The 18,401-nt window shown below is 39.8% G+C and overlaps 1 protein-coding gene across 4 annotated transcripts in view; it reads right to left on the bottom strand.

Moving 5' to 3' along the window:
* The window catches only part of prickle2b (prickle homolog 2b), a 286,023-nt gene that overhangs the window by 250,888 nt on the left and 16,734 nt on the right, over positions 1–18,401 (bottom strand). For all 4 annotated transcript variants that reach the window (XM_072582473.1, XM_072582475.1, XM_072582477.1 and 1 more), the window contains one exon: positions 11,565–11,650. In XM_072582473.1, coding sequence (XP_072438574.1) covers positions 11,565–11,650 — 86 coding nt within the window. The remainder of the gene's footprint in view (positions 1–11,564; positions 11,651–18,401) is intronic.

The raw sequence follows: 18,401 nt of genomic DNA on the forward strand, positions 1-18,401 counted from the left end.
ATTAACTGCCCTTCATATCAAAACTGCAGAGGGTGGTATCTAGGACCCCCACAAATACTGAAGTCAATGGGAATGGAGAGGTGGAGGGAGGGGACTCTTCATAGGCTGGTGCTCTATCTAGCACAAAACAGATTGGCTTTGGTGGTTGGAGGGTAATCCCCTCGGGCGCAGAACGCTGCTAGAGGAATTCCTCAGTATGCTCTCCCAGGGCCAGCCATTTTCAGCTCGTTCATTGATGAGTTCACTCCATCATAAGGTCAGAAATAGGGATGTTCACTGATGATTGCAGAATGCTCAGTGCCAATGTATGTCCTCAGATGTCGAAGTAGGTTCTGTTCAGATGCAGCAAGACCTAGACAATATCCTGGCTTGGCAGCATTGACACCACAGTTAATGACCATGACCCACAAAAGAGAATTCAATAGAATTACCATTTCTGGATTTTCCACCATCAACGTGTTTAGGTCACCCTCAGAAATTGAACTACAGCAACTATATACCACTAACACTCAAAATGCTCAACACCATCCAGAACAAAGAAGCCTACTTGATCACTACCCCATTCCCTATCTTCAACATTCATTCCTCCAACCATCAATGCACAGTGATAGCTGTGCATAACATCTGTAAGCTGCCCTGCAGCAATTCACCAAGGATCCTTTTATAGCACTTTCCAGGAGTGTGACCTCTATTACTTGGAACAAAGGTAGCAGGTGCATGGAAATGCCACAGTATATTCCCCTCAAAACCACACAAGATTCTGATCAAGAACTTAATCATTCCTTCGCCATCACTGGAACACTCTGACATGACTTGGGGTCTACCTACACCTCATGGAATACAGTTTTTCAAGAAAGCAGCTTCTCCAGGTCAATTATTAATGGGCAATAAATGCTGGCCTAGCTAACTAGGTTCACATCCAGCAAATGAATAAAAATTATTTTTTTAAAATGTAGTTTACGGATCCCCTAACAATATGGAACAAAATATACCTTAAGTAATAATGGGGCTTATAGGTACTTTATAATCAACCCATTCAGAGATGTCTCTGAAGCAGGTGGGACCTGAACCTGACCCTCCTGACTCACAGGGACACTACCATTGTGCCATGGGACCGCTTTTAATGCAATAATCATGGACAAATTTAACCTGTATACATATGTGATGAATTACAGCAGTAAAGGTAACCAAGATGATGGATGCATAGTGAACAGTCTCTTAGAACTATATTTTCTGGAAGCAAATTGCAGGCTTTTTTGACCTAGTATGTGTATTGATATACGATTAATGACCACAAACAATCCTCTAAACAAGAGTGTGACCATAAGTGACAAAATTTCACTTTTAGTTGGAGGATGAGAACCTCTGACCTGAAACTATCGTCCTAAACTTAAACAAAAATAATTACAAAGGTTTAACGACAGAATGGTTTAGAAAATATCTTAAAAGGTTGGGTGGCAGACATTTAAGGAGTTGCTTCTTAACTCTCCAAGATATACAGTATTCCAGTAAGGAAAAAAACCTTAGAAGGATCGATCATCCATGGTTAATTAAGGATGGCATTGAATTGAAAGAAAAAGCATAAAATGCTTCGAGAATTAGTGTCAGGCCAGAGTGTAGATAAAATTTTAGAAACCAAAAGATTAAGAATGAGCTAAAATATAATTAATTAGTAAAAGCAGCAAAACCAAGAGGTTTTGTTTATGGAAAAGAAAAGTGGCTAGGATCTGAAATGCACTGCCTGAGAGTGTAAGAGGCAAGTTCATTCAGTTGCTTATTTGGACAACTGGCACAGACACAATGGGCTGAATCACTTCCTTCTACATGTAAGATTTTGTAAACCAAAAATCTCCTTAACTTAACAACATAGGATCTTAAGACAAGTGGCTGTAGACGTGGTACATGCATTAGTTATAATCTCCCAGAATTTGCAAGGTTCCTAGTGGATTGGAAAGTCACAAATGTAATACTTCTATTCAAATAAAAGAGGAAGATTGAAATCAGAAAACAATAGGTAAGTTACCCTAAGATTTGCCTTTGGGAAAAGGCTAGAATCTTTTATTGAGGAAGTAGTAGAAAATTACAGACCGCAAAATATGGATCTATCTGGTGTCCTTGTACATAAGTGACAAAGTTTACATGTAGACACAGCAAATAATTAGGAAGGCAAATGGAACATCAAACCTTAGAACAAGCGAAATGGAATATAAAAGTGAACAGTACAAAGCACTGCTGAGACGACGCTTGAAGTGTAACATAGAGTTTTGGTTTTGTTATTTAGGGAGGATACAGTTCGATTGAAAACAGTTAGAGGAGGTTAATTAGGTTAATTCCTGAGGTGAAACTTTGGAATAGGGTGTATGTCCATTGGATATTTTTTTTAAAAAAAGGTGATCTTACTGAAACCCAAGATCCTGAGGAGACTTGACAGGGTAGATGCTAAAAAGAATGTTTCCTCTCTTGGGGTACATAGAATTACAGAGCACAGTTTCAAGAAAAATTCTCCTAAGACGCACAAGGAGAAATCTTTTATCCCCATAGGATTAGTTATGTTTGGAATTCTCTATCCCAGAGAACAAAGGAGGTTGAATAATCGCCCAACATAGAAGGTACATTTTGACAGGATGTTTGATCTACAAGTGAGTCAAGAATTACAAGGATAATGGGATGTTATGGCAACAGTCAGCCGTATTTTATTGAACAGCAAAGCAGGCTTGAGGGATAAAATGACTCTCCCCTAGTTCTAATTCATAAGTTCTTATATTTTTCCAAGTTAAAGTGAAGAACCGGGATTCAGAGAAAGCTTTTAGCACTGAGAAGCAATCTTGAATTTTAAAAACAAAGTTATACGTGCAATTATCTTATTAATGTATTAACTTCCAGAATACTTGAACAAATTTTAATACCTCTGGATTGGCTGAACATTTAAAAGAATAGTAACCAAATCTGCTCATGTAGGCTACATTATCTGCTACCAGCACTCAGATAGCCAACAAGTATAGTTCACAGATATTTAAACTTTAGGAGTATGTGTTCAAGGCATGAGAAACAGGTTAAAATTTTCCAAATCAATAACACATAATACATAATGTGGAACAAAAGAACACAGGCATGTGTTAAATCTTCACAATGATGATCTAAAACAAACTTACATTCTTTCACTTCAATAATGTTCACATAAAATTGCCCTGTATATTTTCTTCCATTTTTTATATAAACTTTAATGTTTGAAAATGCTTCCCAGAGTGGAGTATACACACAATCACATTTTTTAAGAAAACCTAACTCCTAAAGACACATGATTAGGCCAGTTAGAAACAAAGATTTAGATTAATTTATAATTATCGCAATATGCAGACCAAATAGCAACTTGTTATATCATAACTAATTATAATGAGTCTCATTAGTATCAGAGGAACTGCACATTGGTTGGACATCCACACAAGTCTACACAATCATAACAATATGTACCAGTTTGACTAAGAAAATGTTACATCTTGAAATATGCTTCATAGAGTCATATAGATGTGCAGCATGGAAACAGACCCTTTGGTCCAACCCGTCCATGCTGACCAGATATCTCAACCCAATCTAGTCCCACCTGCCAGCACCTGGCCTATATCGCTCCAAACCCTTCCTATTCATATACCCATCCAAATGCCTCTTGAATGGTGCAATTGTATCAGCCTCCACCACATCCTCTGGCAGCTCATTCCATACACGTACCACCCTCTGCATGAAAAAGTTGCCCCTTAGGTCTCTTTTATATCTTTCCCCTCTCACCCTAAACCTATGCCCTCTAGTTCTGGACTCTCCGACCCTAGGGAAAAGACTGTCTATTTATCCTATCCATGCCCCTCAATTTTGTAAACCTCTATAAAGGTCACCCTTCAGCCTCCGATGCTCCAGAGAAAACAGCCCCAGCCTGTTCAGCCTCTGCCTGTAGTTCAGATCTTCCAACCCTGGCAACATCCTTGTAAATCTTTTCTGAACCATTTCAAGTTTCACAACATCCTTCCGATAGGAAGGAGACTAGAACCGCATGCAATATTCCAACAGTGGCCTAACCTGTACAGCCGCAACATGACCTCCCAATTCCCGTACTCCATACTCTGACCAACATGACTCTATAAAGTACTTGTAAAATAAAATCAAAAGTATTGTAAATCGTATTTACAAAGAGCAATAACTGTAGGGCAAAAAGAGTTGGCAGATGAACTGAAGAATTATTTTGTATTAGTCTTCTCTAGAAAAGGGTAGAAATCCCAAAAGCAGCTATACATCAGAAGGAAGGCAGGAAAATTACAAATCACCAGAGGAGTAGTATGGAGTAAATTGTTGGAGATGCAGGTCAACAAGCACCAAAAGGTTCTGATGGACATCAGCTAGATTCTTAAGGAAATTAGGTAGTGAGATAGTTGATACATTGATTTTAATTACCCAAACATTCCTTGACTCAAGAAAGATTTCATTAGATTGGAAGGCAAAGCTAAATCCTTTATTCAAAAAGGTGTCAAAGAAGGAAACTACAGGTTAGTTAACTTATTAGTCAGAGGAAATATTAAAGTGTTACTACAAATATTACAGCAGGTCATTTAGGAACAAGTTGAGGCAGAATCAATGTGGTTTTATGAAAACAAAGTCATGTTCAGCTAACTTATTAGAGTTCTTTCAGAAAGTAACATGTGCTGTGGAAAAATTAGTGTACTGAACTCAAGATTTCCATATTTTGACAAAGTCCCGCAGAAAGGGAATTATGGAAAATAGACTTCATGGTGAAAAGGGAAAGTGTATTCTTCTGATTGGAAGGTTGCCTAGCTAACCGGAAGCCTAAATAGGTAAAAATAGGTATTTTTGAGGTGGTCAAATATAACCACTGGAATGCCAGGCGGGTTGGTGTTGCAGCCTCAACTATTTACAATCTCTATCAATAACTTGAATGAAGGGAACTAGGGTGCTAAATTTGTTGTTGATAGAACAGACAAGCAAGAGAATATGTTGCAATGAAGACATAAGGAATCTGCGAAGGGATATAGATAGGTTAAGTGAGTGGATAAAAATCTGACATATAGAATATAATGTGGAAAAGTTGTCCACTTTAGCAGGAAGAGAAGAAACATTTTTACGACGTAATTGGAGAGAGATTGCAGAACTCTGCAGTGCAGAGAGCTCTAGATATCCTAGTCCACAAATTGTAATAAATTAACACAAAAGGTACAAAATATAATTAGGAAGGTAAATGGGATGTTATTGTTTATTACAAGAGAAACAGAACATAGAAGTGCCAAATATTTATTGCAGTTGTACAGGGCATTAACAAAATCACAGTTGGAAAACATGTATAGGTTTAATTGCCTGATTTGAGAATGGACATAATTATATTAACAGTTTAGAGAAGGTTCACTTAAAGATTCCAAAAGATGAAGAAGTCATCTTATGAGAGGGAAAAATGATCAGACAGGTTGGGCCTGTATTCTTCAGAGCTTAGAAAAATGAAATGCTGTTATTGAAAGATGTAGGATCCTGAAAATATTTGACGGTGAATGCTGAAAGAACACTTCTCCTAACAGAAGTAACCAGAACCAAAGACCAGTATAGAACTTTGGAGTTTCCTATTTTAAAAAAGAGATTGGAAGATTTTCTTTCCTTTCAGAGTCTTATTAGCCTTTCTCTTTTCTAGAGGGCAGTGCAAGTAGGAACATGGAATATTCTTAAAGCTAACTATGATAGATGCTCGATCAACAGAATGAAAGACTATAGGTGATAGCCAACAAAGTAAAATTGAGGCCACAATCATATCAGGCATGAACTGATAAACTGGCTTGAAGAGTCAAAATGTCCCACTTGTCCTCCTAACCTGTATGTTCTTATCTTCAATTCACATGGCACTCTTGCAAGTGTTACATTTTTAACAATCAGTGGACAGTTACATTGTTTTAAGGAAAAGAATTTCTAATTTATTTGGAGTAATAATTGTGCCAGAGCTGTAAATTACAGAAATTCCTAAGGGCTGATACAGAGCAGAACTGCAGCACTTCAAGGTCACCTATGATGCAGTACAATGCTGCAAACTTCTTAACATTCCACAGTTACTGCCTAAACTAAAAAAAGTACAAAATATAGGGTACTGGTATTTAGAATCATTTTAAAAGTTACATTAATTCATAACCTGGTGAAATTCTATTTTGAATACAGCACTGCAACTGTCTACAAAATTGTAGACATTTAATCATTAACTTACCTGGCTGTTTTCCCACATACTTCCCACTCTCAACCAAGTATCTGAAAAGGCAACTGTCTTTCAAAAAGGAAAGTATGCACGCACTACCTGTTAAACGCTTTCATGGGAACTACGTTTTTGATCAGTTTGACAGAACGTAGCATGGTTTACATTTCTCATGACAAAATCTTAAATCATTTATTACATCATAAATTTGACACGTGAATTATGAACAACAATCTAACTGCTTCCTTTTTCTTTCAAACAGACAGACATTCTAACATTTAAAATAAGGCAGATACATGGTGCTCATGTATCTTTTATAACAGTTTTTTAAAAAACTATATATAAACATCCTAACTGAACTCAACCATAAACAAACAATATCAGGTTGTAAGTTTGCCCGCTGAGCTGGTAGATTTTTTCTCAGACGTTTTGTCACCATGCTAGGTAATATTATCAGTGAGCCTCCAGTGAAGTGTTGGTGTACTGTCCCGCTTGGTATTTATCTGTTTTGGTTGGTTGTGGTGAGTGATATCATTTCCGGTTCCATTTCTGAGGAGTTGGTAAATGGCATCCAAATCTATGTTTGTTAATGGAATTCCAGTTTGAGTGCCAGGCCTCTGGGAATTTCTGTGTATGTCTTTGTTTAGCCTGTCCCAGGATGGATGTGTTATCCCGGTTGAAGTGGTGTCCCTCTTCGTCTATGTGTATGGATACCATTGAATGCTGGTCATGTCTTTTGGTTGCTAGTTGGTGCTCATGTATCCTGGTGGCCAGTTTCCTACCCATTTGTCCAATGAAATGTTCCTTGCAGGGTATTTTGTATATGCAGTTTGTTCTGCTGGCTGTTGGTCTGGGGTCTTTAAATTCATCAGGAGCTGTTTCAGTATGGTGGTAGGTCTAGATCAAATTAGATTAGATTCCCTACAGTATGGAAACAGGCCATTCAGCCCAACAAGTCCATATCAACCCTCTGAAGAGTAACCCACCGAGACCCATGCCCCTATATTTACCCCAGACTAATGCACCTAACATTATGGGCAATTTAGCATGGCCAATTCACCTGACCTGCACATCGTTGGATTATGGAAGGAAACTGGAGCACCCAGAGGAAACCTACGCAGGCACGGGGAGAAAAATGTCTGTCTGTGTGGGGTTTGCACAGTCACCAGAAGCTGGAATCAAACCCGGGTCCCTGGCATTGTGAGGCAGCAGTGCTAACCACTAAGCCACCGTGCTGCCCTGTTTTTGGACTGCTATGATGAATAAGGGCCTGAGTAGTCTGGTTGTCATCTCAGATATCTTTAGATGGCAGTGTGGCTGGAGTCTCAGTGTATTGTGTCTTTTATTTAGGCTTATTGTGCAGAAATCAGCGGACTGCATTTATCAGGTACCCATTGTTCCTGAATACATTGTATTGGTGTTTTTCTCGGCTTCTCTTAGTTCCTAGGGGCTGCAATGTGATGTGGCTCATTTAAATAATATCCTGATTCAGCTCTGTTTGTGGGTGTTGGAATGCTTGCTCCTGTAGTTGAGTATCTGGTCAGTGCGAGTGGCTTTCTTGTAGACGCTGGCCTGCAGCTCTCCAATGGCTTTTTGATCTACTGTGATGTCTAAGAAGGAGAGTCTGTTGTTGCTCTCTTCCTGTTTGGTGAGCTTTATACCAGTAAGGATGGTGTTTATGTGTTTGTGGGTTTCTTCTAATTTGTGGTGTTCCACGATGACAAAGGTGTCATTCACACAGCGGACCGACATACACTGTTTCCAAAGATTGCCAAAGGTACATAAACAGGGGTTTCCTCAGACCCATCGTCTCACTTCTCAATACACCGACATACAGGTTAACAAAGGAACTGCAACATAAACTGAAACACCTAGTAGAAAATTCAACCCACTCCATCCACTCCACCTAGGAATTCCTTAACATCAAAGACATCAAGGTAGGGGGCAACAAGGTCATAATTTCCTCCAATGTGACGGCCCTATTCACATCAACAAACATCACTCTTGCCAAAGAAACATTGGCCTCATTGCCAGATGAACCAAGGACACAAAAGTCTGACAGCAACTCCATCAGCATGGCCAGCATCCTCAAACTAGTAGACCTGTGCCTCACTTCACCTTCAACGACAAGGCCGAAAAACAAATCAATGGAATGCCTGTGAGGTCACCAATATCAGGACCTTTAGCAGGAGTTGTAACAAACAGCACTTCCCACAATTCAGCCCTAGCTGGGTCCACTATGTAGATGACACCTATGTCATTACAAAACGCAACAAAATTAGAAGAAACCCACAAACACAAACAACATCCTTACCGGTATAAAGTTCACCGAAGAGGAAGAAAACAACAACAGACTCCCCTTCCTAGATGTCACAGTAGAACGAAAAGCCAATGGAGAGCTGCAAACCCTCCAGAAAAACCACACACATTGACCAGATACTCAACGACAGGAGTAAGCATCCCAACACCCACAAACAGAGCTGCATCAGGACATTATTTAAATGAGCCACAACACACTGCAGCACCCAGGAACTAAGAGAAACACCAATACAATGTATTCAGGAACATCAGGTACCGATAAACGCAGTCCACTGATTTCTGCACAACAGACCTAAACAAGAATACACAATATGCCCAGAGACTCTAACCATGCTGCCATCCAAACACATCTTGGAGATGACGACCAGACTACTCCAGCCCCTTGGCATCATTGTAGCTCACAAAACTACCATCATACTGAAACAGCTCCTGATGAATTTAAAGGACCCCCTACCAACCACCAACAGAATGAACATCATATACAAAATACCCTGCAAGGACTGCAACCAACGTTACATTGGACAAATGGGTAGGAAACTAGCTACCAGGACACATGAGCACCAACTAGCAACCAAAAGACATGACCAGCATTCAATGGTATCCATACACACAGGCAAAGAGGTACACCAGTTCGACCTGGACAACACATCCATCCTGGGACAAAGATACACATGGGAAATCCCAGAGGCCTAGCATTGAAACCAAAACTCCATTAACAAGAGTATAGATTTAGATACCATTTACCAACCTCTCAAAAAACAGAACTAAAAATTATATCCCCCACCACAACAAACAGAGATAGATAAACAGCAAGTGGAACAGAACACTAATGCTTCACCGGAGGCTCACTGATAATGTTACCTAGCGTGGTGACGAAACGTTTGAGAACAAATCTACCAGCTCAGTGAGCAAACTTACAACCTGAGCTACAATTCTTCTCCAAAATCTCAGACTTAATATTTTAGTTGTTCTCTCAATAATGCAAACTAGGATTTTATAACATAACTATCAGAGGTCTAAGTTTAGATTAGCTAGAAGAGTTAAAGAGATATACGTGCCACAGAATAGAACAAAGAAGAAGAATGAATGAAAGGACAGAGGAAAGGTGGAGACTGATAGAATCACAACATTTTAAATGCATCTGGATGGGTATATGAATAGGAAGGGTTCAGAGGGATATGTGCCAAGTGCTGGCAAATGGGACTAGACTAGGTTGAGATATCGGGTCAGCATGGATGAGTTGGAACAAAGGGTCTGTTTCTGTGCTGTACATCTGTATGACTCTATGATTAGCTAATTTCTAATAAAACAGAAGTAAAATGCTGAGACTCGATAGCATTGCATTGATCCTTGGCTTAAGAAAGCCATCCATTAAAATGCAGTAATCACTTCACAACTTCCAACTAGTGCAAAGCAATTGGATGGCCAAAAGTCTACCAAAAGGGTGAAGGTATAAACATATGTATTTACAAGATCTTACATAGTAGAGTGGAATCTTTTAGAACATATGTATTGGCCTCTGACGTTAAAACTTAAGAATTAGGATCAGGAGCAAGCAATTCAGCCACTCGAGCCTACTCGCCAAGTTAATGTGATCATGAATGATCTCATCTGAGCCTCAACTCCATTTTCTTATCCATTCTTTATTACTCTTCAACACACTGCTTATTAAAAATCTGTCTATCTCCTCAAATTTACTCAATATTTCAACATCTGCTGCACTCTAGGGTAGTGACTTCCACAGATTCATGAACATTTGAGAGAAGTTAGTTCCCTTCATCTGTGTTTTAACTTGCTATCCCTTATCCTAAAACTATGACCTCTCTTTCTAGATTGCCCCACATGGAAATATCTTTTCTACGTACCTTTTTTCAATCTGCTTTAGCATCTTATACACCTCAAATCTGACCTCCTCATTCTTCTGAACACCAGAGAGAAAGAATGCAAACTAAACTGCTCAATCTCTCTTTGCAAGACAAACCCCTCACCTCTGGAATCAATCTAGAGAACTTCCTCCAATGCAACCACATTCCTCCTCAAGGGAAGGAGATCTTATTAACACTTTATACAGTTGCAGGAACACTTCTTTACTTTTATACTCTATTGCTTTAGAAATAAATGCCAAAAATTCCATTCTTGCATGAGGGTACCCAGATCTCTCTGCACCAAAGCACTCAGAAGTCTTGCTCCCATTCCAGTTACTTTTACAAATTATTTCTACATATTTAAAACTCAAAGATATGCTATTGTAGCTACATATTTGCCCCAGTACTATACAAAAATGGGCCAACTACTCCAATAATAGTTATGGCAATTAAAGAGCTTGACTGTTTATTTATTTTCCTCACTTATAGAACAGAATCTGAAGTTTTGTCTATATTTTACAAATATAGTCCATGTATGTTTAACAGGTATTCAATTACCCACACTACAACTGAAGCAATATAATGCAAAATACATCTTTACACAAATATGCAGTATTAGATCTTTTTCAAGAGCAATTTCTTGGTATTCTAATACAGATCAAATGTCATCCAAATGGTGACTATAATTATCCACTATCATGCATAATGCACAACGTCTTGGAAAAAAAAAGTGAATTCTATAATAAAATTGAACAAAAATGTTCATGCTTTTTACATTGTCTCAAAAAGCAACAATATTATGCATTTTAAAAACTTTCCACATAGTCCCATATTTAGATTCACATAGGGTAATCAAACAGTCAAACACAATAGTTCTTACACACCTTCTATTCTTCACTAAACAAAATATCTCAATTTACTTCCTCACAAAAAAATTAACTTCAGTATGATGATGAAAGAACAGAATGTATTCAAAGTCAGATAAGAGAGTGGTCAAAAAAGGTACTATTCACTTTAGACAGTTTTCATATACATTTCCATTTATTCTAAAAAGCCAGGAATAGAACATTATAAAATACAAACAAGATGTATCATTATGCAATTACAGCAAATAGGTGGCTTATTAAAAGCATCTGTTTAAAAAATATTAATACCTCCAATTATGTAACGCTAACCCAGGACACTGGTCTCCACATGCATTACAAGGTTGCCCTTTCTCTGGGTCATCCACTGTCGAGAGCTGAAAAATAAAATGTATCCATACGTAAATAGCTTTCTATTGTATTGCATTAATTTAGTAGAGGCTAAAAAACAGAATATTAAACAGACCTTCATTAGCAAAAAGCTACCCTTTTAATTGATTGAATTGCATTTAAGTTTCATAACCCCAAGTGATCATGATCATTCTCTACATTACAAAAACACTTCAAAATTACATGATTGGCTGTGAGGCATTTTAGAACATCTCAAGATTGTGAAAGGTGCTAAATGTGAAAGCATACTGACCACAGATTAATAGGAGAAATGTAAGGAAGGAAACTTGCAGGGAAATTGAAGAGACATGCAAACATTATAAAGTAGAGATAATGAGGGTGGGAGGCGCTATAATTATCGTTAATTAAGCTGGGAACATAACTGTATAGGCCAAAGAGGAAAATATTTTTAATAGTGGTCATGTCAATATGTTTCTGTGCCAGATCTCACTCTGAAAAACGAAGTGGACTAAGTGACAATAAGGGAACATTTACAGAATAGTGGTCATAATACAATGAGGTTAATGTTTCCATAACAATTTACAGTAAAAACATTATTGAAGGAAAGCCAATTTAAATGGAGTGGCAATAAACATTGCTCAGGTAAATTGAAAATATGTAGAATTATATGGAATATGAGAAAATAACTACCTACCTACAATGTGATAGGTAGGTCATAACAAGATTCATTATGGGAGTTTGGGGGGGGGGGGGGTGGGGGGCGCGGCAAGAGAAAGGTTGGACAAGCAAGGTCAACACTCCTTGGATGATTACAACAAAGAGTTGGAAAGCATAATTCAAAGTATAAGGTGTAAAGAAAGAATGAAGAAATTAGTTACTAACAAAAAGGGAATCCAAAGTCTTCTATAGGCATAGACATAAGAAAAGGATAATTAGGAGGGATGGGACGCGTAGAGGGAGGTGATGTGATTTGGGTACTCCAGCAGAGCTGGAGAGACAAGGAAGGGAGTGGGATTGTTTGCTTTGCTTTCTTAAAGAGAGCACAACAGGCTGAATAACCTCTTCCCACATTGTATTTCTTAAACCAAAAATGGACTTGTCATGAACAAATATCACTACCCTGTACCTCAAGACAATTAGATTAGTGTCATCTAAGAACATAGCTCTTGTGACATTACTTAGCCTTGACCCCATTAATGAAAAAGGTACAAAAGGAAGGAATTTATTATTTCCTGAGAAGTAGAAATAAAAATCAGGAAAATAAATACAGAATGGATTTTAAATATTAATAATTTTAAGAAGTCATGCAATAACAGCAAATACTAATGAAAAGAGTTCACATGAGTTGCAGATTCATAGTTCCTTGAAAGTAGAGTCGCAGTTAAATAGGATAGTGAAGGTGGCATTTGGTGTGCTTGCCTTCTTTGGTCAGTGCATTGTGTATAGGAGCTGGGCGGCATGGTGACTCAGTGGTTAGCACTGCTGCCTCGGTGTTAAGAATCCGGGTTTGATTCCTGCCTCGGGCAACTGGCTGTGCAGAGTTTGCACATTCTGTATCTGTGACGGTTTCCTCTGGGTGTTCCAGCTTCCTTCCACAATCCAAAGATGTGCAGGCTCGGTGAATTGGCCATCCTAAGTTGCCCAGAGTGTTCAGGGATGTGTGGATTAGGTGCACTGGCCAGAGGTTAATGTAGAGTTTTGGAATGGGGGAATGAGTCTGGGTGGGTTATTCTACAGAGGGTTGGTGTGGACTTGTTGCGCCAAATGAAAGGGGGAGGGTGAGCAGCCAGAAATCATGGTACATGTTGGTACCAATGATATAGCCAGGAAATGGATTGAGGATCTGAAAAAAAAAGACTACAGAGTTAGGTTGGAAGCTGAAGAGCAGGACAAGTAGAGTGGTGATCTCAGGTTTGCTACCAGTGCCATGAGATAGTGAAGTGAGGAACAGTAGCAAATACAGCTTAACACATGGCTGCGAGGCTGGTGCAGGAGGGAGGGCTTCAGATACCTAGTCCATTGGGATACCTTCTGGGAAAGGTGGGACCTGTACATGAAGGACAGGTTGCACCTGAACTGGAGAGGCACAAATGTCCTGGGTGGGAGATTTGCTCATGTGATTCGCTCATGTGATTCGGGAGGGTTTAAACTAGTTTGACAGGGGGGTGGAAATCGGAGCCACATTTTTGAGATGGGGACAGTTGCAGATGAGGCAGTGACAAGATGTAGTGAATCTAATCGGGAAGGTTTCTCACGAGATGAAACAAAGGGATCGGTTAAATTGTGTCTGCTTTAATGCAAGGAATGTCAGAAATAAGAGTGACAAACTTAAAGCATGGATCAGTACTTGGGACTATGATGTTGTGGCCATAACGGAGATGTGGGTGTCACAGGGGCAGGAATGGCTCCTTGATGTTCCAGGGTTTAGAATGCTTAAAAAGAACAGGGAGGGTGGAAAAAGAGGAAGGGGGTGTAGCATTACTAATCTGAGAGTGCATCACAACAACAGAAATGAAGCTTGTTGAGGAAGGTTTATCTACTGAGTCAGTTTGGGTGGAAGTTAGGAACAGCAAGGGAACAGACACTGCATTGGGATTTTCTACAGACCACCTAATAGCACTAGAAAGATTGAAGAACTCATAGGCGGGCAGATTCTGGAAAAATGCAGATGTAGCAGGGTTGTTGCTATGAGTAATTTCAATTTTCCCAATATCGATTGGAACCTTGTAAGTGCAGATGGTTTGGTTGGAGCGATTTTTGTCAGGTGTGTTCAGTAGGGTTTCCTTATTCAGTATGTAGACAGACCGACGAGGGGAAGAGGCCATTTTGGATTTGGTGCTCGGCAATGAGCCAGGACAGGTGTCAGATCGCGCGGTGGGAGAACACTGGTGACAGTGACCACAACTGCCTCACGTTTATCATAGCCTTGGAGAGGGAAAGGAGCAGTTACCGAGGGCAGAGATTTAATTGGGGAAAAGGAAATTATGACGCTATCAGACATGAGTTGGGGAGTACAGACTGGGAGCAATTGTTCCACAGAAAGGGCACAGCAGGCATGTGGAGACTATTTAAGGAGCAGTTGTTGCGAGTGATACACAAATTTGTTCCTCTGAGACAGTTAAGATGGGGTAAGATTAAGGAACCTTGGGTGAAGAGAACAAAGGAGCTTCTCGTCAAAGGCAAGAAGGCAGCTTACATAAGGTGGAGGAAGCAAGGATCTAGCACAGCTTTAGAGGATTACAGGCTTGCTAGAAAAGAGCTCAGAAAGGGTCTGAGGAGAAGCAGGAGGGGGCATGAAAAAAGCTTGGCAAGAAGGATTAGGGAGAACCCAAAGGCATTTTACTCATACGTGAGGAATAAGAGAATGATCAGGAAAAAAAGTAGGGCCGATCAGGGATAGCAGAGGGAACTTGTGCGTGGAGTATGAGCAGATAAGGGAAGGTCTAAATGAGATTTTTGCTTCGGTTTTCACTAAGAAAAGGGACATTGTTGTGAATAAAAACTTTGAGGAGCTGGGATACAGGCTTGACTAGATCGGGTTTGATGAAGTTCATGTGCTGGAAATTTTGGAAAACATTAAGATTGATAAATCCCCAGGGCCAGGCCAGATTTCTCCTAGGCTGCTCCGGGAAGTGAGAAAGGAGTTTACTAAGCTGCTGGCAAGGATATTTGCCTCCTCACGCTCCATGTTTTTTCTTCTTTTCAAAAAGGGTAATAGGGAAATCCCTGGCAATTACAGACCAGTCAGTCTCAAGTTTGTGGTCAGCAAAGTTTTGGAAAGAATTCTGAGGGACAGGATTTATAACTATTTGGCAAAGCATAGAGTGATTAAAGGCAGTCAGCATGACTTTGTGAGGGGCAGGTCATGCCTCTGAAATCCTATTGAGTTCTTTGAGGAGGTAACAAGACAGGTCGATGAAGATGGAGCAGTGGATGTGGTGTATATGGACTTCAGCAAGGCATTTGATAAGGTTCCCCTTGGTAGGGAGGAAGCATGGGATACAGGGAGATTTGGCTATCTGGATTCAGAATTGGTTGGTTGACAGAAGGCAGAGAGTAGTTGTAGATGGAAAGTATTGTGACTGGAGGTCAGTGTTGAGTGGGGTTCCGCAGGGCTCTGTTCTTGGGCCTCTGCTCTTTGTAGTTTTTATAAATGACTTGGATGAGGTGGTGGAGGGGTGGGTTAGTAAATTTGCAGATGACACAAAGGTTGGAAGTACCATTGATAGTATCAAGGGCCATTGCAGGCTGCAGCGTGACAGACAGGATGCACAGCTGGGCTGAGAAATTTCAGATGGAGTTCAATCTGGATAAATGCAAAGTGATGCATTTTGGAAGGTTGAATGCAAATGCTGAGTATAGGATTAAAGACAGAATTCTTGGCAGTGTGGAGGAACAGAGGGAGCTTAGTGTGCAAGTACATAGATCCCTCAAAGTTGCCACTCAAGTGGATTGGGTTGTTAATAAAGCATATGGTGTTTTAGCTTTCATTAACAGAGGGATCGAGTTTAATAGCTGCGAGGTTTTGCTACAGCTCTACAGTCCCTGGTGAGACCACACTTGTAGTATTGTGTCCAGTTCTGGTTGCCATATTATAGGAAAGATAACAGAGGCTTTGGAGAAGGTTTACAAGGATGCTGCCTGGACTGGAGGGCTAGCCTTATGAAGAAAGATTGAATAAGCTTGGACTTTTCTCTCTGGAGAGGAGGAGGAACAGAGGAGACCTGATTGAGGTATACATGATAATGGGAGGCATGGATAGAGTCAATAGCCAGAGACTTCTCCCCAGGGCAGGATTGACTGGTACGAGGGGTCATAGTTTTAAGATATTTGGAGAAAGGTATAAGGAGACATCAGAGGTATGTTCTTTACGCAGAGAGTTTTGAATGCATGGAATGCGTTGCCAACTGTGGTGGTGAAAGCAGAGTCATTAGGGACATTTAGGTGACTGCTGGACATGCACATGGATAGCAGTAAGTTGAGGGGTGCATAGGTTAAATTATTATATTTTACATTAGGGGTAAACCTTGACACAACATCGTGGGCCAAAGGGCCTGTTCTATGCTGTACTTTTCTATGTTCTAAATGGCCTGTTTCCACACTGTAGGATTCCATGGAAGGTCATGTTACAGCTGCACAGGACATGGGTTAGGCCATTATTGGAATATTGCATGCACTTCTGGTTCCTTTACTATAAAAAGATGCTGGGAAACTTCAAAGAGTTCACAAAAGATTTACAAGGATGTTACCAGGGTTGGAAGGTTTGAGCTGTAAGATGAGGCTGGATAGACTGAGGTTATTTTCTGGAGAGTGACCGGTGACCTTTTAGAAATTTATAAAATGACCAGGGGCATGGATAGGGTAAATAGAGGTTTTTCTCCCCAGGGTAGTGGAATCCAAAATTCAAAGGCATAGGTTTAAGATGAGAGAGGCAAGATTTAAAAGGGACGCGAGGGGCAACCTTTTCACGCAGAGGGTGGTTCGTGTATGGAATGAACTGCCAGAGGAAGTGGACGAGGGCTGGAGAAGGCATCTAGATGGGTGTATGAATAGGAATGGTTTAGACAGATATGTGCCAAATGCTGCCAAACGAGACTAGATTAATTTAGGATAGCTGGTCGGCATGGACAAGTTGGACTGAAGGGTCGGTTTCTGTGCTGTATACATCTATGAATCGAAGTTCTGCTAAATTTTAGCTACAAATGGCAATATTCAACAACTAAGATTTTTCACCAGAAAATGAAAGATTATGGAAATTCAGAGCAAATATACAGCCATTTAGCTAGACAGATTAATTCAAAGAGTTCAACAAAGCAAACTCATTTTAACTTAGGGTGCAAAATATTAAGACACAAGTGAAATTGATTCCTCCATTAAACATAAAAACTTTTTCAAAAAAATTAACTAACCACCACGCTCTGAAGTAAATGACCTGCAAAATGGGCTTCTTGAAGTCACTACCATAACCACGTTAGTAGCAACAATTTCTTTTAGCCAAAATTGAGGAAAGATTCGCTCACGATTGAGGTTCCTATCGTCTTAGTTTTAAATTCTATATACGCGTTCAATTTGGACTATTTAAACCTCTTTCCTCCGTTTGCTACATATTGACTAATAATCCTCAATTTCAAGGACTCCATCTTGAAAGGCTAATTAGATTAATGAATGTAATAGAGACTTGAAAGGGAATTTTGTCACAACGTAAGGTGCGAAACTGTGCATGGAATCTCATTATAGGAATCGTGTTTTCGAACTTTTCTTGAAAAATAGTCTTCCAAAATTCAAAAGGCCCTTTACAAATTCTGACTTTAACATATTATACGTGACAAACATGTGTACTGACGGTATGTTCTAATAAAAAAAGCATTTGCTTTTAAGAAACTCGCAGCAAGAGTGAAAACTTAGCAAGAATAATGTAATCACATCTCAAAAAATACAATTTGCACGTACTGTGCGCGCAATGGGATCTCTTTCCGCTTCCCAGACATCTTAATGGGATCATTACAATTCACAATTGAAGCAGTCCCAGACAGCGCTCTTTGATTGACGTACTGTACTATTCCCTAATCAACTGCCAGTTCTTAGAACTTGATTCGCATTTCATGCCCATTAACCGAATATACAAAAGCAAACTAGTGAAAGGTGAGCACATAAAAGGTTCACACCATGGCGTTAACAACTTGCTAGCGCAAGCAGAACAGCAAGGTAGAGCAGCAGGTTCGAACAGTCGCTCTCTATGCAGCCCATCCCTGTTGCATGGTTCTCAAATCTGACGTG

This window comes from Chiloscyllium punctatum, chromosome 12 (genome assembly GCF_047496795.1).
Source record: "Chiloscyllium punctatum isolate Juve2018m chromosome 12, sChiPun1.3, whole genome shotgun sequence".
NCBI lineage: Eukaryota > Metazoa > Chordata > Chondrichthyes > Orectolobiformes > Hemiscylliidae > Chiloscyllium > Chiloscyllium punctatum.